Raw genomic sequence first — 22,847 nt, forward strand, 5'->3', positions numbered from 1 at the left:
ACCGTGTGAGCACATATGCTGGTCTCCGTTTTGAGCAAATCATGGCCAAGGTAGGCTACAAGCACAATTTGCCCATGGCTGCAGCAGGAAAAAACGAACGGGGAGCACCAGTTACGGTGTGTGTATATTGGGAGTATATGTCGCTGTGCAGACTGCAGGAGCAAATGCTTACCTCTAGAGACTGCTTACCACTGCAACTGAGCAGGCCCCCACATCCGAGAAACGTAACACGGCTACCACAACCAAGTGGGGCAGCAACACCAGATTGTGCAATCAATCACTTCAGTGTAGCTTGCACAAAGACCCAGGCTATCGATGAAGAAGAGCAATCATCAAGGAGACTAGGAATATGGAAAATGAGAAAGCTTGCATTCAAGAGGCCAAAAACATTAAGTAATATATTCCATAGCAAACGGTGCGTAGGTTAATTCAAGACACATGTCGATGTTGCATCAGCTATTTCATGAGAGGAATTGTGCATGACAACATACACTAAAAGGTACTGCTACAGATATGTTATGCTACTAGACAGTGACTGGTAGTATTAATTATCAGCGAAGAATCGGTTGACCTTTATGTTTGGATGAATATGAGTGATCTCTAATGAGAATAGGCAATGAAAAAGCTTGCATATATAGAAGAAAAATTACACTTGGCACAAATGGAATTGACATGGCCGGGAAGCTGATTAAGGGCAAACTGACGGAATTCTTTTGACCAGCGTCGTCTGTGCTTGGTCAGAAGTTGCAGGTGGATCTGAAGACGAAGAGCTTCTAGAAAGTTCTTTCTGAGTTACCTGGATGACTCAACCAAATGTTCGTGCTGGTGGAATGGTGGCTGAAGCTCTTTTCAGTCTTGACATAGTCCTCTGTAGACTTGATATCTCATCGAAAATCCTCTGCATGCACTTCTTTGTTCGTGGCGTAAAAGCCTTGCAAATTCGGCTCCAGCCGCTTCTTGTTGGTGTAGATAGGAGCTCCTGTGATGACCAAGATGTGCTTGGCATAAACTCTGTTGGGGCAGAACGGTGACACATGAGATACAGCACTGATTAGCCAAACTGATGTGTGTTTTCTTTTATGTTCGACCCAATCATACTGAACCATAAGTATGAACAAACATTCATATTTGCTGCAAACAGCAAGCCAATACAAAATATATCAAGCATATTTATTTCTGAACCATGTGTTGTTTACCTTGTAGTAGCAGCCAACGTCCACACAATGGCTTTGTTGTAGCAAGCAGCAGCTTCTGTTTAGTGCATGGAGCATGTTGCTTTATACTGGTGCCATCCTCGTTACTGCATGTCTGGAACAGAAATTTTGACTGAATCAGAAATTGAAAAAGCACAATTTTGCAATATAAAATGCAAAAAGGCGTGACATATATGTTGTAATGGTTTACGTCTACAGAACACATGCAAATGTACATTGTCTGTTCTAGGGTGCCTAAGCAGCATGTTAAATAAATATTGCTATTGTCCACAAAATTGATGTCTGCCTAACTGCAATACATGTCAACAGCTTAAGTATTATTAAGATCACAAATGAGAACATTTCTGCGTTCATTTATACGCAGAGTAAATGCATGAAAGTGATGAAGCTATTAGAACTGATGCATTATTTTTCTTCACGAACGTGATGCACCGCTTCGCTACTGCAAAAATAAATGCCCTACGGTAAACCAAACTGAACAGCAAGAACATTTGGAACCAACAAGTACGAAATATGGGTGAATTATCATGCTTGCAACTGTTTAACACATTAAATTCTGTACTTTCACTTCATTTTACCAAAGGATTATTCTGTTTTGTGGACGAAAGAAGTTGCCGGCGGACTCGAAAAAAAGTTTTATATGTATATTGATAAGGCTACTCAGTCACCTGTGACCACGGCTACAATAAGATGAAAATTGAGACGCGCGTTCCGATATCGCTCTTTCTTTCCTGATTGTGTGTGCATAACAACAGCCTCGCAAGTAAAGGTTTATTTAGGAAACAGCAACTGAGATCCTGACTGCCCATATGTAATGCAGGATCTAGTTCGTTAACTTGTCCCCGCCTGTAAGTTAATGAGACGGATATTATATAACGATTCAAGCATTCCGAATGGCTCACGACCGATACCTAACTTCCGGGCTTGCATGTCCGCTTGCGAACACGTCACTTCACCCCAAGTTAAATAACGCGAGACATCGAAGCTCAATAAACTAGTTTTAGAAACAACGAAGCAACCAGCCTGAGTGTCCGAAGAATGAATACGTGCCGCCGTGCAGTCGAAAATACCGGTAAAATACCAGGCCAGAGGTCACATGAAAGATCGATGATGCTGAACGCTATTTGCGTTTATATGACGAAGAAACAATAAACTTACTAACAAAGAGTACAATACCTAATTAGCAATGATAACATTGCCCTCTTTTTTATGTAATAAAAATGCTTCGGTAAATATAAGAGAAAGTTTCTAAGACAAAAGTGCGCTTATTACGGCGCTTCTAGCGGGAAATGTTGGAATTAACTTAAGCATCCCGAAGTCATTCTACTATGCTGGTTTTGTTAGCAGCGGCGCGCGGTCTATTTTTTCGCCCTCAGTGGCCATTTGTTGAACTTGAGAGTGTGCTACCCCTGAGAACAGTGCTCGCGCGAACCCACGATGCGTGCCCGAACCCGCCTACGCTTCGCAGCCTTCGCGACAGGTGGCGTTGTCAGCGTTTTGCGCATGGCGTGTACCGCAGTCACACGCTAAAGCACATTATATGCTTAGTCTTAGTTCAAAGCAATGGCTTTTTTTTTACCTTTTGCAAAGCAGCGATCTCAGTATCCGTGGTTTCCATGTCGGTGGCCATAGCAGACGACGCCGACCGTCGGAGCGGCGTCTAAGACTTCATAGAGGAGTCTATTTTTCCAGAACAGCTCTATAACGTATAGCACACTCAGTTACGAAGTCATAGCAGTATTCTACTGATTGCGTGGAAGTGAAATACGATACTGATAAAAAATAGACGACGCGAAAGCGGCTGCGGGTTGAGCAAGAGAGGGCTGGCGGAGCAATCCCGTTCTTTTTCGTCACACGGATGACTCCACATGGCGGCGCCACGGTATGTTCTCGCCCCCATAGATCGCCCCCAATGTTACTGATAATGATGCAAGGTTATGTTATTGTCTTATACGGAAACGCTTAATGATGATGGTGATGATGGCTTATTACGCATAATTTTTCGCCAGGGTTCCTTTCATCAGGACTTATGAGGTAGCGGAGTCAGCTTACTGAGCGATATTACTAGCTGCGACTGTCCCCTTATTAAAAAAAGAAAACATCAAACGCCACAATGAAAACGTAATGTAGCATCATCCTACATATTCAAGAAGAGGACGTGCTATCATGCAAAAGACGACGAAAGCGAAGAAAAAGCGTTCACTTTGCGACGACGATGTCTCGTCCCTGCCGCAACTTGATTGCGAAAGAATTCATGGCCACGACCGACTGCGTGGTCCGAACGGCGGACGGCGGTGAGTTCCCAGCGCACCGTGCGCTGCTCGCAGCGACCAGCGGTTACTTCCGGGCTGCGTTCAGCGGTGCCTCCAGGGACGTGATGCTGGACGGTGTGTCGGCACTCGTGTTCGAGGAACTGCTCTACTTCCTCTACACAGACAGCGTGAGTTGCCTCAACCTATAAGCCCTTGCACTGAGCAGTGGCTCCGAGCGGATGTGTAATTTAAGCTGGTGGAGGATCGGGGAGGGGGGGGGGGGAGGGCAGGAGTCGGGACTTTTCACTGACGCAAGCTATTCTTGTTTTGTGGAACTAAGGCTCAATTTTCTGTAATGGAGCAGGGTCGGGACTGTGTTCAGGACGAGTGCTTTCACCTGCAATGAAACCTGTGGGAGTGCTTGCCCTGCCTTCGCAAAAAATTTAATCAAATGTTGTGGCGTTACGCGCCAAAACCGTGGGACAATTATGAGGCCCGCAGCAATGGGGGACTTGTGAATAAATACAAGCACCCCGAGTGGTCTAACGTGCACCTAAATCTAGGGGCACGAGCGCCTTTGTAGTTCGCTCCCGTCGAAACACTGCATCCGCGGCCGGAATCGAACCCACAATCTCGAGCTCGCCGATGCGACGGCGGGTAAGAAAATTTGGAGGACGCTTAAGCGTCGCCCTTTAAAGTGGAACGCGATCGCATTCAAAGATTCCTGACTGCTTCTCACGCTTCCCGGAAACTGCAGCGTATGTCACCTGTGGTATTGACTGAAGGTGGAAGTCAGGCTCCAGCCGTCCCGATGTAAAAAGCCGTTTATTCAACGTATATAACCATATATATATATATATATATATATATATATATATATATATATATATATATATATATATATATATATATATATATATATATAATGAAGAACAGAAGCGCCCCCTGGGGAATAAAGAACTCAAATGAATAACGAAGCTAAATACAACATACTCCCTCCCTTATTTTTAGTGATTAGTTCTTAGTAAGTATTAGTAAGGAAAACCCCAAGGCATGCACACTGTACTTATTTAGACATATTTGCAGAATATGTACGCAACGTCAGACCGCCAACTAGTCAGTCTGATAATCTTGGAGCCAGGCCGGTGGCCGGCGCTCTCGGGTCGGCCGCTTTGGACGTCGCACTGGCGACGATGGCGGCGGGCTCGTAGACTGCTGCTGCAGTATGCCAGGAGACCGCGCCTGCGTCCTGGGAGAAGCCGGCTGTAGCACGGTAGGCTGCCGCACATCAGGGGACCGCGGCTGCGGCGTGGCGGACTGCAGCGTATCAGGAAGCTGCGGCGTGGCGGGCTGTAGCGCATCAGGAAACCGCACTTCAGTTTGAGCAGGCGGCTGAAGAGCTAAAGGAGCTTTCTGCATCGGTAGAAGCAATTTCATTGCGGCAGTGTCGTAAACCATCTCATCTTCGTCGCCAATGTGGCATTGACCGAAGGTGGAAGTCAGGCTCCAGTCGTCCCGATGTAAAAAGCCGTTTATTCAACATATACAACCATATATACATAATATGAAGAACAGAAGCGCCCCCTGGGGAATAACGAACTCAAATGAATAACGAAACTAAATACAGCATAACCGTAGGTGGTGGTGAAACTTCACTATTACAGAAATCGTTGCGCGGTTTATTCCTGGGTGGTTCCCTCTGAGAGGGCTCCACTGGCGATCGCGGCTCGCCGGGCCTGGTCGAGGGTCGCCATTTGGCTTCCCAGGCCTAGTTCGGAGAGTCTCGCCTCCCAAGACCACGTAGTGAGTGTGTGTGCTGGGACTCGTGGCGAAATGCGTCGACCGGATGGTCGGTGTATTCGTGTGTTATGCGCGCGAGTGTCGCTGTGTGGTTGGTACACCAGGGGCATGTCCGGAATGTAAACGTTAGTAGACCAATTTAATTCCTTTTTCTCGTCTACTGCAGCAAGCTTGTCCGGTAATACGGCTAGTTATTGTATGCCACAATCGGTAGTTGACTCTGCATTCCTGCCTGAGTGCACCGAGGATGATATTCGCTATATTTTATTTAACTTAAAACAGCACAAGTCGGTTGGATTAGATGGTGTATCTGTGGACGTCCTTCGCAGAAATTTCGAGGCCCTGAAGAATGTTATTTTAGCAATTATAAATAACATTATAACCACAAAAGAAATACCGCCTGGCCTTAAGGAAGCGCTTGTAGTTCCTCTCTTCAAAAGCGGACAGGTCAATGTTGTCACAAACTACAGGCCAATTTCGATACTTTCGTGCATTGCTCTTATACTTGAAAAGCATATTTTTCACGTAATGCAGAGCTTCATTGATGCGCACAACATAATGTCGCCTAATCAGTACGGATTTACTTGTGGGCGTGGCACTAGATTAGCATTAGATGAATTAACGAATTTCCTCAATAGTACTCTTGAAATTAGTGCATTCGCTTGTGCATTATTTCTAGATGTATCAAAAGCTTTTGACTCCGTCAACCATGAAATTTTACTTTGTAAACTTCATAGCTATGGCTTCCGAGGGGCTTTTCTAACTTTCCTCGAGAATTATTTGCACGGTCGAATTCAAGTAGTAGTTCTCGGAAATATTAAAAGCAAACCTAGACAGTTGAGCGCTGGAGTTCCCCAAGGGTCGATTTTAGCTCCCCTTTTATTCAACTTGTACGTTAATGATCTCAGTCAAGCAATTTTTCGCTGTCGGGTGTTTCAATACGCAGATGACACGCTCTTAGTATCTCGTCATACTAATTACCATCAAGCCGTGGCTGAATTACAAACTGACACTACAAATGTTATCAGTTGGTACCGTAAAAACTTAATTTCTATTAACCAGAATAAAACTAAATTAGTATGTTTTCACGATCCGCTGAAATCTATTCCTGTCATCACTCCACTGTTTCTTCATTCTCCTCTGTGTAACAATTGCTCTTGCTCTCCTATTCCATACCTCTCAAGTGTCAATTATCTCGGTGTTTATTTCGATTCTAACATGTCCTGGAACACTCACTTGGCTAACGTTTGTGAAAGGCTGCGCAAAATAGCCTGCCTACTGCATTCTATTAAAGCACTATGCCCAATTTACGTAAGGAAAACAATAGCACATGCATTAGCGTACAGTGTGCTGAGATATGGAATCTGTTCTTTTTATTTCTGTTCAGTGTTTTGGCGCAATAAAGTTGATTCTTTACTAAAATCCATAATTCGGGCGGTGATGTATGGTGTGCACATTACTAACGATTCCAGTCTTTTTTCATGCTCGCACAAAGCCTCGTTCAGGCTGTTATTCAAAGAAACGGTAATCCTTTTGTATATATGGAACAATGAGTTCTGCCTCCCGTATGTCCCCGCCAGAGCATTACGTACACGCGACCGCTTTACCTTACCAAGAGTACGGACAAGATATGGCAAACGTCTCCGTGCCTTCTATGTACCTGATGTGTTAAATGACCTGCCAGATAAAGTTTTATCTTCCAGCACACGGAAAGAAGTTGAATCTTATATTTTTGATTTGTATGTGTAATTTCGTTTCTTTCCTTTCTTTCTTTCTTTCATTCTTTCTTTCTTTCTTTCTTTCTTTCTTAAGTTTTATTTTGAGTCTTGTACATAATTGATTTACTGTGCCGCTCCCTGGCTTGCTCCATTCTGCCGAGCGCTGCCCCACAAGCCCATTGTTGGCTTGGGCAGGCTCGTATTTGTATGTCATTTTCGAAATAAATAAATAATTTATATATAAAAAAAATATCTGTCTGGTGAAACGGCTTGTAGACGAGACAAGTGTGGGTATGTGTTTGTTTGCAGGCGGCGCCAGTCCCTAGCCTGGAGTTTATTGAGAGCTTTGTATGGGGAAGCATATTGTGTTCTTTCGAGACGGTGGTCTTGCAGTATTTGTTGACTTGTGGTTAATAACTCGTGGGTCGCTCGTCGGTCTGTCGGGGGCTGAAGAACGACGTGGTCTGTCGCTCGGCTAATGAGAAATCGAGCTGCGCAGTCAGCCTCTTCGTTGCCCGCAGGCCTTCATGCCCGCAGCACCAGACGATACCGTGGATACATTCTAGTGAGCGGCCCAGGATTTGAATGGCTTGTATAGAGAGTGTTCCATTCATGTATAAACGACACGCCGCTTGTGAGTCCGTAAGGACGCGGGCAGATCTTCACTTGCTCTCGGCGTCGCAAAGTGCGAGAGTGATCGCTGCTGCTTCTGCTGCTGTGCTGCATGTGGCGTGGATGGAGGCAGAGACTACCAGGTTCCCCTGATTGACGACGGCGATTGTGTATTTCCTCTCGTGACGGGGCGACGAGGGATACGGGCTAGCGTCCGTGTAGTATGTACCTGGGTCTCTGAAACAGCGTTTGTGCAACATGCGGGCACACGCTCCTCTCCTCTCTTGATTGTGGGTGAGGGGCATGTTCTTGGGGATAGGGTCTACTACGATGTTCTCTCTAATTTGGTTAGGCAGGAGTTGTTTCTTCTTCGCAGTGCAGGGGTGTCAGCGGGTACCCTAGCCGTTGAAGAAGGTGCCTTCCCTGTTGTGTCTTGTTGAGTCGCTCCCTCTGCACTATGAGCGTGGCGCTTGCTAGCTCATCAAAGGTGTTGTATACTCCTAGCGCTAGTAATTTATTTGTGTTTGTGCTTGACGGTAACTGTAAGACCGTGTTGTACGCCGTTCTTAAAGAGTGTCCATGCGCTCGGTCTCGCTTTTGCGCTTGACTTGGCACGGGAGTGCGTACGTGATACGGCTGATGACGAGGGCTTGTACCAGCCTTAAGGTTACGTCCTTTGTGAAACCAGCTTTTCTGCGCGCTACTCTGGGGATGAGTGATGCGATGCTTCTTATAACGTGATTTAATTTCTATGAGGCTGCCTTTATACCGTTGTTCCCCTGGACGTGCATACCTAGCAGGCGTGTTGTCGGGACGCGCTTTATAGGTTGCCCGGCAATCTAGAGATGTATTGGCAGGGCTCGATGTTTCTTAGCTTGCTTGGGCCGGTGTTGAAGGTACTCCGACTTGTTTGGGGGCACATCTCATTTCTGCAGCGGTTAGGTATGACTCGATGTGTTCGATAGCTGTCAGTAATGTGTTTCCTCTGTCGCTGTATGAACCCTTGGTTGCCCATAGGGTGATATCGTCGGCATAGAAGGCCCATCCGAGTTTCGAGATGTTTTCCCGTTGTAATGCATTTTTTCTAAGTCCGATGTTGAAGAGGAAAGGAGACATTATTGATCCTTGCGGAGTACCCTTCTGCGGTAGATCGTATATAGTTTAGCTCGCCTTTGTGTCCGTCGGTTGGATTAAGCAGTCCGCACCGTCTCCAGATGGGTCTGTCCGGGTTTGGGTACACTTCGGTGGCCCTTTTCCCTGCAGATCATGCAGACTTGGAGCGTCGGTCTAAATGAGTAGCAGCGGAGTTCACCTCCGTAGTACTACACAAATCGTGGAAGATGGGGCCCATTAAAGGTCAGCGCTGCACTTTGAGTGGCACCGATCGTCGTGGCTGTAAGGATTTCCACGCCTTGTGTTCTCACTCTGAGATGGGCCATGAGGGTTTTGGTGGTCGCGTGCAAGGATATTCCATGTACCACTCCCCTAAGGGTGCCTTGTCCTTGGGCGGTGTATGCGCGCACTGCGTGACTTCTGCTGCTAAGTATTTAGGTGTGGATGTGTGTGCTTTTCCGGCTACCTCTTCGTACTGGGTCGATAGGATGGCTATGCTGGATCCCGGTTGGTTCTCAGAATAAATTTGTCATCCGTGAACTCGTTCTTGCGCGCGTCGAAGATCGCTCGTGCGAGTCTATGAGCGAGCACGTTTCTTAATGGTAGTCCTTGATTTGGACGAATGAATATTTTGTAGTCATTTTTAGGAAGCGGTGGAGGTCTAGCGACTCTCCGCGTTGTTGCTGATGTCTTTGTGGTGGTTGCGGGGCCACTACCGCGTCGCCTCTACAAGACTTCTCGCTTGCTTTGCTTTTGTGTTCGGACTCATTGGCAGGAAACATCTCTCACGGTGTCATGGTACAGAGCTGCTTGGCTCACCGGCTTGGTAGTCTGGTCCATGCGTTCTTCTTCGGGTCCTCCGAAGTTCTATGCAGGAGTTCGACGATCGTAGTCGCTTCGTTCACCACGGTTAGGCCAAGTGCCGTCGCGGGAATCCCCGTCGGCGAGGCGAGCGGCTGCTGCCGCCGGTTAGCGTTAGCGGCTCACCCGTGGTGACGAAACTTCCAAGAATCCTCCTGGGGTCCTCGGTGTCGGATTTCCACGCGGGTAGTGTCGATACGGCTCTTAGAATGTTAGAAAGTTGGTGAAAGCGTCTCGAGGCGTTTTCTGTTGAAAACGCCATCGAAAACTCGCGAGACTGCGGAGCCCGATGCGAGCCCGTGTTGACTCGACGCGACGCCTATGTAACCGTAATTTTAACCGGGAAACGCTCGTGGCGAACGCTCTCGAGTTAATCGGGCGGGCACCGAATCGATGAGAAAACTGGCGTTCACACCTCAGGAGATGCCGAAAAATACCGTCATCCAAAAGGAGTAAAAAAGGCAGCAAACTGTTGACCACCGAATAGCTGTCAAGTCTCAACATTGATTTGGCAGCACTTTAGGATGTGTGTGAGGATTGATGGCGTGGGCTGGGAGGGGGGTATGCCGCTTAGTTTCGGGAAGGCCCAGGCTCCCCCCCCCCCCTTGAGTACCTGCCTGCTTCAAAACTGGTCCAGCCCATATCACCCTGCTGAGCTTCATTTGTAGTCTTCCCGTGAGCGCCCAATGCTAGGAGTCCCGCTGACCTTTTGTTGCAATCGAGTCCGATTGTACCCCTGATGTCAAGCGATGCGGTGGAGGCGAGCGCAATCTGGAAGTGCTTCAAGGAAGCGGGCACGCTGCTTGGTGGACTCCCAGATACTTACACGCTGCACTGCGCAAGTGCTGGACGTCGTCTCCAGTCTATTAATTGTAGAAAGGCTGGAAAAGGGGTTTGTTTGAGATGTCGCGTAACATAATTATGTTTTCTCGTATATTCAAATTTCAATCCGAGAGCTATGATGTCTGTAGGTTGTGTGTAAGTTGTAGTTTACGATTTTTCTACGTATTTTAGCTTGAGAAATTCAATTATTTCAGTCAATTCTTTGCCTCACATGGACGGCCTGGGTATGTGTGGTTCGAAAATCTTTTTCACGAAACGACGTTCGAGAGCGGATTTTCCGCAACACGGGCTCCTTAACGTTAACGCGGCAAACTGTTGTCCGATGCATCCCCGCGCTGTGTGGTGCCACGGTTATAAAGGAAAGCGACTGGTCCTCCGCCTGACATGATATCGCCGCCGTTCATCTACAGATATGCTTGGGCAGCGACAACGTGCTGCAGATTCTCGAGGCAGCCGACTACCTGATGATGGACGAGGCGCGGGACAAGTGCCTGCAATACCTAATCGGGGAGACGCGCCAGGACAACTGCCTCGGCTTTGCCGCGCTGGCGAAACCACACTACGCGCCTTTCTTCAAGGAGGCGCTGTTGAAATTCATACGGGAGCACTTCGATGAGGTGAGCCGGAGGCGTTTTGACATCCCTTCCACTCGCCGTGTACGCAATGTTTCCTTTTTTTTCTTGCTCTGCTTTTCCGTAGTGGTAAAGAAGAAAAAGATGAAAAAAAAAAGGCGGCAATTGTACTTCGGGCAAATCGTACGCTCTGCTATTATAGTGATGCTCGAGCACGCATCAGAATGCAGTGTATCGCAACATACGAACACTTTGCTGAAACCGCTACCATCTTTGACGAAATGTTCGGCTTGCAGCGCGTTCTGCTATAGCGAAACTCTTGCATCGTTGCTATAGCAACGCTGAAAGGGTAACATATCTTGTCGCGTAAGTTTGTAATGCCTGCAGGAAATATTTACCATGAACGCGCGCTTTTGAGGCGGGAATTCAATACTGTTTGCAAAGAAACGCAGCTAGCATGACAGACTTCACTGTATATACATATTTCATTCCTCTGCAATTGTAATGGATCACTAGAAAACACGTATGGCTTGATCCTGCTACCTTGATTTGCATTGAAAGCGACTGTATAGAGACTTAAAATTAAAATATGTAAACTTTAGATATTTATTGGCCGTCTGTCCTAATTCGTGACTCAGGGTTTAACGTCAGGAGAAATTAAGAAGGAATGTAGAGGTGCTCTACACTGTAAAATAATTTACGCCCTTAAAAGTGAAAAGGAGTGTAAATATATCTGTAACTCACACCTTTAGAGTGTGATTTACATAATTGACACCCTAAGGGTGTGAGTTGTTGACACATTTACACCCTTTTTCACTTTTAAGGGCGTAAATTATTTTACATTGTAGAGGCTGACAGTAGTAGGATAAGGAAGGGGGGGGGGATATAGCACTGTCCAAAAGACTCCTTGTTGACCTGTTTGCAGGGTCAGAGTAAAAGTTGCACTGTCGTTATTATTCCAGTTTACGAAATGGTGTCACTTTTTGTACTGTTTCGGTGATTAAAAAACTGCTGTAGCACTTTGGATGTGGCCTGGAAGAAAAATATAAAAACCTAACCTAATTCTATATCGATCTAACAGAGTGCCCTGTCTTCTAAAAACCCTTGTATGTAAATTTTGTAGCATATTGCGTTTTGTCCTTTTCATAATTATCTCAGAAGCGATTTCTTTAATTATTCATATAGGATATGAATGCAGATGCGTGCATAACTGCGTTGGAGTGATTTCATCATATTTCTTCCATAAGCTTTGAATAAAACTGACGCCACTTTGATGTAGACAGACCGCTGTGCCATCGCACACGAGGAAAAGCACCCAGGAGGTGCGTTTGAAGCACCGCGAGGTGATATAGAAATTCTAGATGTGGCATGGAACGTACCACTGCACCGCGCGGCGCTGCATTTTAATGTATGTGCTTATACAAACAAAAGCGGTATTTAGGATAACGAACAGTAGGAGACGGTTACAATTACCCGCGTACATGGCGGTGTTGGTTTGAATTATTAACCGTATTTCTTTTTTTGTTCTTCAAGCAGGTTTTTTAGTTCTTTACATACCGGTACGTAATTAAAATGGAATTCAAAAGCGATTATTATACATCTCAGCTACCTTCATATCCCAGAAAGACATAAAGAGAAGACGACGCAACTGAACGCCCCTTGCATTCTCATTGGAATTAGAATACAGGGTACATTGAGTTGCGTCGTCAACAAAACTTGCGAAGATACTCTTTTTCTTTTTTTGAGCGACGAAGCTGTAACTGCGTAGTTTTGTCTCAAGGACTGGAGGAATTGAGGGATTCCAGTGAGTGAAGTCACCAAAGAAGAAGGCTATGTGCCAGGGCACCAAGAAGGGAATACAGGTTTGTGTTTTAGAGCAAATAATGTACTTTTTGGTGTGAAGTTTTCTGGAGAGTAATAGGACATGGAAAAGCAAAAAAAGAATGAAGCATGTTCATTTTGTAGACGGGAACAAGATGCTAACTAGTGTGCTCATCCGGGTAGGCTTATTCATTATAGTTTACATTATAGCGGCATAGGAAAAAGCGTAAAGCTTCCGCTACATCAAGACGTTAGTGTGGCGTCCACAAGTTAACCCGGCCTCTGTTATGCATCAGTAAATTACTGCTGATATTGTTGTAGTGGCTTGTTCAGAAGTATCCGGTACTTTAGAGGCAACATAACAGAAATGTCGAAATGCACATATATACGGATGCTCACACGCAGCTTCAAACGCACATCCGCACTTTGATGCAAGCACAGAATATCCAATGGGTATCTCGCTATAGAAATAAGTACACGTACCTTTGTTATATAGACCACACCTCTGCTGCACAGTTTCGATCCGGTCATTTTGACAACTTGGTTTTCTTCTCCACTTTTGCACTTGCACAGTGAGCCTAAAGCGTTATCGCAGGAAGCAACACACATTTGTGACGCTCAGAGCACTATGTTATTACTGGAATTGTTCTTTGTCACGTTTCTGCCTGAAATAAACGCTCTAGCTTGTATTTAGCACTTGTAAAACTCTAGCATGTCGTTCTGAGATATAAGGCTGAAGACGAGTAAGCCTGCCGACGGAAAGGAAACGTCGTTGGATATGGCATTGAATATACGGGAATACAGGAGGAATGCGCAAATGACAGTGACCACGTGTGACCGATGCCAAGGTAACGCGCCTTCACGATGCCCATGAATTACCTTGGGGCTTATCAACTTTTACGAAATCTTGAGCGTCCGAGACGTGACAGAGGTCTCCTTTACTCACAAGGTGATGTCACGAGCACTTGTTTCGCTCAGGTTTGGCGCCACAGCGACGAGTTCCTGCACACCAGGCCCGAGCTCCTCTGCGAGGTGCTTTCGTCGGACGAGCTGAACGTGCGGAATGAGGCGGACCTGCTACGCGCGCTCGACCGGTGGACTTCGTCAGCCACGGACGAAGACCTGACCGCGCTCCCAGCGCTTCTTCAGTGCGTCCGCGTCGGCCTCTGCAGTCAGTCGTGAGTTGGAGACCTCTGTGACAGAGAGGAACTGCGAGGATTGCGCAATACCGCGCAATATGACGCATGCGTAAAATGCTTCAGCAAACATCTGTAAAGCCCTAAGCAAAGCAAATGCGCGATACGCGAACAAGACGAACTCAATAGTGTTCACGTTCTTCTTGTGCTTCTAGAAATATTATTTCCAATCAGCTAAAGTAGTTTGATAAACTTCATTACCTAACGAATAAAGTGTTCAGTTAAACAGCACTATAAACGGAGCAGTTGTAGAGCCCGTTGAGGAATACACCGTCACTTTGTTTCCATGGCCATTGCTCTGTCGTGTACAATGTTCTGTGTGCAAAAACCACTCCGCATTTTCACCATTGCACAAGCTTTCGATTAGGCTTTTGTTGCACGCAGAAGAAATGTCTAAATTAGCCATAAGAAGTAGTGAATGCTTCCATTGCCCCCACTGCTATGCGCAACTGGTCAATAACAAAACAATAAGACAACGTTGAGTAACCACGCGCCCTTTATCGCTAACGGCGTAATTATTTTGAAATTATTTCTGAATTTTTTTTGATATCGCCTGTGGAAGATGGCGTAATTATTGTCCTTAAGCTAGATTATTCGAAGCGGCGGGCATTAGTAGCAGGCGCAATTGAAACAAATTCGACTAATTAACAAAATATACTAAATAACTTACTTAAAGCTACTTTACAGCACATATTGTAGCCGGTGAGCTTGCAAGATGTATTGACTTAAAATCAATCTCTAGGATGACAGCAGTTTCGGGAACTTATTTCCCAAAGTGTGCGACGAAATGCATGGGCGTTCCCGTCGCTTTTGTGCTTCAGTGCATAAATGAGCGTCTTGTTAAAAAAAGCAAGTGGAACAATAATTCACTTTTGCGGCGAGTTTGATGGCGTATATCTCCAAACGAGACTGATTCCAAGTGGATACGCCTTGCAAACTTACCGGCTATAATTTGTAAATTGCAATATGTACCGTAAAGTAATTAATGAGGGAGTTAATTAGTGAATTGTTTTATTGCGTTGAATATATCTTTCAATTTCTCATTCAGTGCAGCTCGATAATACAGCTCAATGACAAGGATTGCGCTAACTGCAGCAGGCGGTTTCGAAAATTTCGCGAAGCTCATGAATGACCACCTCACACTGTGGCCCCATTGTATCGTGACCAAAATGATTCCAGAAAGACCCAGTTAATTACCACGGGTCTTGCGGGAAGTTTTCAAACCATGAACACATTATTTTGAAGATTGGCAAAACTGATTGCCCAGAGAAGTCGTTGGCATGCCTTTGCATGCATCCTGCAAATTCTGTACCTTACATGTTGCTTCTAGGCCCAAATAATACAGTTAGAAGTTAATATTTTCTGCTTAGTAAACAAAACTCAAAGCTATGAATAATTCTAAATTGCTCAAGAGAACTCTGAAGAATACTTCATCGGTGGCGTTCGGGCACGGCGTTCATGCAATGTTGAAGGCTTTGAGAATACGCCAGTTTCATCTATTCTTATGCTAAAAAGTGGGTAATATGGCGGATTACAGAAATGTTCATTATAACAGATACAGTAGCTTGCAGGCACGTATAATTACTGCAAAAAGTAGTCTCTGCTGTGATATTTTTTAAGGTGTGTTGTTTATTTAAAGCGCACGGTCTACGTGCGTGAAGTCAGCGTTTTATGTAGGCGCAATGTCCCAGGGAAAAATTAGGAAAGTCAACACCATAAAGGTGAACAGAAATTCAGAGTTACATAAACAGGCTTCCAGCTCAGTAACCGGCGGCGGGCTTTGAACCGGAAGGCGAAACGATCAGAAGTGTGGCGCACTAAAGAACGCTTTAAATTGCTTTAGCAAAGTAAGCCTAAAGGTATTTCAATTGCCACATTAAAACAAGACGTAAATGTACAGCTCTGCTCTAGTGGACCGTCGTTTTGGCTTCACTTATTACGCCGAGATCAGGAAATGATCGCCGTAAATATATCGCAGATTTCAACGTCTTGCTTTTCTGTATGCGAAGCAAACTGATCCGAGTAAAATTCAGAGCCGCACTTGCACACCAACAAGATGTACATTCGTAAGGCACGCTTGGTGGCATGACAAATGCACCATATCGATCTCAAAGCTAGGCGCCTAAAAATTAGTGCGCAGGCAATATAACTTTTTAATGCGTAAGCATCCCTTGGCGAACTCCCGAGCCCTGTCCTACTGAAAGCGTAATGCCTTGTATATGCACAAAAATGCATAATTGCAAAGTGAAGATATTTAACCTTTATGGTTGTGTAACTGTAGATTATTGGTAGCTTTTAAGCGATAAGGAACAATTTAAAGTAAAAAAAAATCAAATAAGACAGTACCCATATAGGTACACTGGGCTCCTTAGAAAATGCATGGGGAAGTTTGTAGTAGGGGTGGGCCAAGTGAAATTTGGGGGTGGGTCAACTTCAAATTTGGAGGTGGGCCAGCTTGAAATTTGTGGGTGGTCTAACTTGCAATGTGGGGTGGCCCAACCTAAATTATGGAGTGGGCCAACTTAAAATTTGGGGGTGGACCTACTTAAGTTAGGGTGTGGGCCAACTGGAAATTTGGGTGTGGGCCAAATAGAGATCTTGGGGTGCCCCGATGTCCAACCTGAATGCTGTTGAGCGCCCTTCGAGTTATGAACACCTCACGGGCAAGCCAGCGCGTTGAGATGCTTGTAGCGTTTTCATTGGAGCTTACCGAGAGAGGAAGTCAGGACGAAGGCGCGAGCTTGCGTGAACAAGCAACGTCCGCATAACCAATGCCTCCTTTAGAAGATGCCTGCCGCTTGAGCTGAGAATATGGTTCTGGCCCCTCTCCTCTTTCCTCCTCTCCACCAGCGTCGGCTGCAAGTGCTAGTTGTGGCGGCTGCTCCAAACTTGAATCGCGTTCCCTTGCCTCCGACATTTTAGCGACGTCTCTTGCGATCCCGGAGGCAGCACCTGCGGTCTCTTATCAAGCCATTGGTCGGGCGCGCGCCAGCCTAGTAATCGTCACTTCCTCCGCAAGAGGAAGTAGGGTTAAAGCCCCTTAAACTTTGTAAAGTAGTGCCGCGCTTTGCAGAATACCGCCTCCTCCTCGCGCGCTCTGGCCGAGGCCGCGTCGCTATTGGCCTAATAGCATCACGTGGACCCTCGCGCATTGCTTCAGCGAGATTTTTGCTCGAGAAGCGTCTACGGAGTGGCGAGGAGCAAATGTTGGCGCCGTTGCTAAGCTCGAGCAGTGTAGGTGGCGCCACGGTCGAGGAGGGAGCGTGAAAGAGAGGAGAAACGAGGAGGAGTGAAGGCGGAGGAGGAGAGTGCCGCTACTTTACAAAGTTTAAGGGGCTTTAAGTAGGGTCGGCAGCGAGCGCCGTCTCTCTGCGACTACCCTGAACTACAGGAACCTCCACTCCAATGGGAAAACTAGCGACGCGGAAGCATCTAGTGAAGGAGGCATTGGCATAACGCAGGCTTGCGAGTGACAGCGAAGGTGGCATGCTGCATGACATCGCGGTGGTGCGCTCTCCCCTCACGCAACGCGTCGCGCACTACTGCGGCAGCTGGTGTTTTCTTTCGAGCGCTCCGCTCTGTAAAGGCGCGGTCGTGCCCGGCGTTCCGGTTCATTTGGTACGATTGAATTGAAGATGTTCGGGGCGGCCATGGAAGGGCGGCCTGCTCGAACGTTTAATGACGAAAATAATAACGAATTTAAGAACGCGTTCTTGTGCGGCCTAGGCTTTGTCTGTGGAACATTTAAGAACGCGTTCTTAAATTAATTATTATTTTCGTTATTGAATGGTCGTGCAAACCGCCCCTGAAAATCTCACAGTTGTCTACTGAAGCCTAAGCTATCTTTGCCACCGGCAAGGCCCTCGGTTGACGCGCATACGCTAGCAAAAACAAGTAAGCAAAACTAAGCAATAAGGAAGTCACAGCCGAGTCAAACAATGCGCACGCATTAGTAGACAATTCCCAAAATATATGTAGCCCCTTTAGGCACCATGCTGCATGTTTGGCTCATGTGGATGATTAACGCGCAGCGTTCTTCAAACGACTGTCCCCCTTTACATGTCGTCGATGCAGGGTCACCGCTACTGCTTGAATATGCAGGGAAGTCTTTACCCTCGTTACACGGGCACTTTGAGCTGCCGTTGAACGGTAGCTCGAACTGTCATTGACATAAGAATGGCAGTTGACATTAACTTAGATCGGCGATCCTAGTTGAACCAAGTCAACTGCGAAGATGGCTGCCGTCAAAGTTGCGAGTGTGGATAACGTGGTGCCACAAGTTGCTTCTTCTACGCATGCCAAGCAGTTTGCTTGATCAGAGTCAATAACCGACATACATATCGGTATTTGGGAGGCGTCTTTCAGTAAGGGTTGCGCAATGATACTTTGCAGGTTATATCATGATATGATACAGGATACTCGGGCAACGAGTATTTCAGATACAGATACAAGATACTACCGCAATTATTGTACCCGATACACTACTTTCCATTTGTACCTTAAGATAGTTCGATGCATTCCCAAACACCTTATTATACATGTATATAATAGACAGTTTTAGTATTGCGTCATGACGATACGTACGCAGCACGCAAGCGCTTTGCGGAACGTGGGAGCGCGTGTCACGTCAGAGCTTTTAGTACTGGAAATGCGTACGCACGTGAGTGGGCGAGCGTTGTTAGACGTCGGACGCGTCGGAGCGCGTCGGCCGCGTTCGCCAGTGCGTCGAATGATCGGTCGAACTTTAGATGCTGTTGATCTCGCCAACGTTATGCAACGTGTTCGCGTTCACGCTATGTCGAACGATATTTACGCGTTTAAAAGACTGTACATTTATTATGGATGCAATACGCGAATCATAACGAGAAAAATAAAAACCGAGTACTCGCTTTCTGAGGCTGGCACGATCATTTGCGACGAACAGCGCCAACAGGAGGTCGAGCCTTTCGCACTAACAGCGCCCACTGAACTCTTTCTCAAAAACAATGTTCCTATGTTCTTTATGCATTTCCACTGTGCAGGATCCAGGAATGGCTTGTGCGCGTTCACTTCACGCAGCAAAGTCAGATCGTAGGCCATTGAAAAGTACAGCCTTCCGCTGGTCGCCTTTGACGCCGCCATTTTGCGAAACCCTTTTGTCTCATGCTCTCCCGAACAAGAGAGAACCACGAGAACAGCACGCAAGGCTCCCCACGTACGCACGCAAAACTTGGATGCGTGCGTACGCAGCGACCGCGTACGCATCATGTATCGTTCGTGTTGCGTTCTGTACATGCAAACTCTGCAGAACGTAGCGATCTTACGTACTCAACGCCGCTGCATACGCAACGTACGCACTACTAAAACTGTCTAGTAGAAGCAAACGCATATGCACAAAAATATTTGCTGGCACATTTTTTAACTCCGACCAACCTCGTTTCATTTGAATGAAATGTCTGTTAGCATCTCAAAACTTCTTTCTTACTCGAAGTATAATATTTTCATTCCAAAACAATTATATTGGGTTGATTTAGCTGCCTAATATGAAAGCTCTTTATACGCTGTGGTGTCAGTGGTTTTTGTTCGTCGCTGTTGTAATTGGCGGGAGTCACTGCTCTGCTTGTCGGACAGTTAGCGGGTCGCCTTCCGATTACAAGAACATCGAAGGGAAGCCTCCGCATGAAGGCGCAAATGCCGCTGTGGAGTTTTGCACTGTCTGTAAACGTACTAACGTTTACGCAATACCGGATCACCGGACAGGTGTACAGCAGCAACAGCGCTGGTAGCGACATTTTTTTTACGCATCCTGTGTACAGAGAACAGATAAAGCTGCAATATGACCTTTTTAATTCCACTTATCTGCTGGCGTAAAGCGTTCGTTAGTGACATATTCATTAACGTGCAACACCTTTACGATGTTTCTTCTACGAGAAAACTTGTGCAGCCCAAAAACAGTTCATACGTATTGTAGTGGCACAAGGCGTCGTATGATACCGCCACTATTCACACTACTGGCACTTATAGTTCTGATTACCTGGTTATTTGTAACAATAAGAAATTTAAGTAGACCCGCCGCGGTTGCTCAGTGGCTATGGTGTTAGGCTGCTGAGCACGAGGTCGCGGGATCGAATCCCGGCCACGGCGGCCGCATTTCGATGAGGGCGAAACGCGAAAACCCCGTGTGCTTAGATTTAGGTGCACGTTAAGGAACCCCAGGTGGTCGAAATTTCCGGAGTACTCCACTACGGCGTGCCCCATAATAAGAAAGTGGTTTTGGCACGTAAAACCCCATAATTTAATTTAATTAAATTTAAGTATAAGCTAAAAAAGAGTATATCTAAATAAAATAGGAAGGCGCTTCCAATACAGACAATCACAGTGAGTACGTAGAAACATGATGCAGGTGGCACCACTGATAGATATGACATTTACACATGAAGTATTGTCAACTTACCTGTTAGGGTCAGACAATAGAAGATTCAGTGCCCGTGGAAATTGAGGTGGCTTAGTTGCCAGCAGTATCAGCTGAATAAGCGGAGTTCAGCCAACGTTTATAGTTTTGCATGGTGATGTTGCGGTAGCCAGTATCTTGTATATTAAGATACGCGATACTCTTTCATGCATCGGAAATACAGATACTGATGCACATCTCGCCAAACGTATGACAATACAGGTAGCAGATACCAAACGAGTATCTGAGGTAGTATGTAAGATACATCTATCTTTGATACGACCAAGCACTAATTTCAGTGAGCGTCGCTCGTCGTACAGTGCACATCACAAAAGCTAGCGTGGACACTCCGAAAAAAGCAGGTAAAACAAGGAAACCTGTGAATATTTAGATTGTCTTCGCTTTTTACCTTGCAGTTAGTTTAATTTCATGGTCAAAAAAGCTCAACTTTAACACATAAGGACAGAGAAACATGTTAAACTTGCGCGTTTTCGACCCTGAATCTGAGCTAACCTTGCTTTTAGTTTACCGAAAAAATAGGCCATTGCAAAACTGAGTAAAAAATTACTTGCCAACAATAACAAAAAATATGTTATTGTCAGAAGCATACTAGAGGAAGCTTTTTTAAGTCATTTCCAGATTAGTCCACGTTGCTGTCACGTGACAACGTGTGCTCAACTGAACTGAAAGAAAGAGCGCCTTAACTCTGCGTAGACTGCTGTTCAGTCCAACGGCAATTTGTGCATCGACTGCCGTTCAGCTCATCGGCAGTTAACGTTCCCGTGGAACAGGGGTATTGAATAGCCATGAGTGGTTTTACCATCTGACCAAAACAAACAAGAGTGTATAACATTCGGCTGATTTCGGCATTTTAAACTGAAACATTCTGTGCCAATGCTTCCAGAAAGGCACAATAGTATCATCCCTACTGTGTCTCTATTACGAGAACGTGTTTATAACGAAGTGCAAAAATGCGCTAACAATGCCAAGAAAAAAAAAAAAAGGTGAGGAGTGAGGTTAGTACCTGAAAGGAACGCTGTTCCATTAATAAAAGTAAGACAGCACGCAAGAAAGAATAAAACAGTTAGCACTTCCACGCAGAGATAGCGTACAACTTCGTGCAAAGGTCATGTATCACTGCACGCTGTCAAAGTGAACGTAGGCACAAGATAAATCGTGGGATTTCACATCGCGATGCTGCAGAGTTGGTCATCAGGGATGCCGTAGTGGATGGGTCCAGAATAACTTTCACCTCCCGGGTTCTTATTATGCACCGAAAACACGCCCCGCGAGTGTATTTCGCGTTCTCCTCCACCATATGCACAAGTTAGCTTCGCGCATACTGACCGGCCTCCAAGACCAGAAGATCTGTTAGCAACGTTGCTTAGCCAGGTGAAAGGCTACAAGCAAGTGCGCCATTCAACAGCTACATTTGTAGCTGTGAAGTGAGTAATACGTCATGCGCAAAACGCCGACAACGCCGCCTGTTGCCAAGGCTAGGAAGCGGGCTCGGGCGAGCACTGTTCCCGTCAGCGCCTATGCGCGTGCTGTCATGCTTGCGTTCTTGATCGTAATTTAACGCTTCTGTCACCTTTCAGCGATGTCTTGAAGCAAGTGTTGCGTAGTTGGGCGCTTTAACACGTACGAAAACTCGTCATGCACACACTCACTTTCCGGTGCTGCTTCACGAGCAAGAGCGGCGGTGGATCGCGGTGGTTCGACAGAGAAAAGCAATTTCGCTTTGTTAATTGCAGCTTTAGAGCGGTCGCTGTGTTTTTATTTTTTGCTTGATATCGCTGTGGCTTTAGTTAGCGCTTCCACGTTTACACTTAGATTAGATTATGGTGTTTTATGTTCCAAAACCACGATCTGAACATAAACCACGCCGTAGTGGGGGTCTGCGGAAACTTGGAGCGTGCACCTGGGGTTCTTTTAATGTGCACCTAAATATAAGTACACGGGTGTTTTCGCGTTTCGCCATCGTCGAAATGCGGCCGCCATGGCCTGGATTCGATCCCGAGAACTCCTCCTCTGCACGCTCATCTGCGGCAAACATTTGGCGCGTAAGGAGACAATGTCCTCCCAGACAGCCGTGATGTCCGACACATGTCCACTGTTGTACAGTGCGATTTCCTTGCGCACACTGACACCGTAGAAGTAACTAACTGGGACGCGCACAAGCTGCAAATTGCACGCACTCACTTGAGTAATGCCTGCAGTGGAAGCAGGCGTCTTGGGCACGAGGCCCGCCTGCAGTTCCAACGGCCGCCGCTACGCGGCTTTCAGTGGCGCCCCTATATGCGCTGCACATGGCGGATAGCCTATAGTGCACACAAATTACAAACAGGTAGATTAAAATAACGTTCAATATGTAAAACACTGCCACACCACGTTTGTAAGAGCGCGAATATGAAA

General features: G+C 46.2%; 1 protein-coding gene across 1 annotated transcript; it reads left to right on the forward strand.

Moving 5' to 3' along the window:
- Positions 1–3,468: 3,468 nt before the first annotated feature.
- Positions 3,469–13,988, forward strand: LOC142578479 (kelch-like protein 17). The gene is made up of 3 exons (XM_075687861.1): positions 3,469–3,654; positions 10,824–11,030; positions 13,785–13,988. Exons 1-3 carry the CDS (start codon positions 3,469–3,471, stop codon positions 13,986–13,988), a joined length of 597 nt encoding a protein of 198 aa, XP_075543976.1.
- Positions 13,989–22,847: the final 8,859 nt, after the last annotated feature.

This window comes from Dermacentor variabilis, chromosome 4 (genome assembly GCF_050947875.1).
Source record: "Dermacentor variabilis isolate Ectoservices chromosome 4, ASM5094787v1, whole genome shotgun sequence".
Classification (NCBI taxonomy): Eukaryota; Metazoa; Arthropoda; class Arachnida; order Ixodida; family Ixodidae; genus Dermacentor; species Dermacentor variabilis.

Coding starts and splice junctions, on each gene's coding strand:
- LOC142578479 (XM_075687861.1), top strand. CDS start 3,469: ATGGCCACGACCGACTGCGTGGTCCGAACGGCGGACGGCGGTGAGTTC. Junction 3,655..10,823: donor ACTTCCTCTACACAGACAGC/GTGAGTTGCCTC, acceptor GTTCATCTACAG/ATATGCTTGGGCAGCGACAA. Junction 11,031..13,784: donor TACGGGAGCACTTCGATGAG/GTGAGCCGGAGG, acceptor TGTTTCGCTCAG/GTTTGGCGCCACAGCGACGA.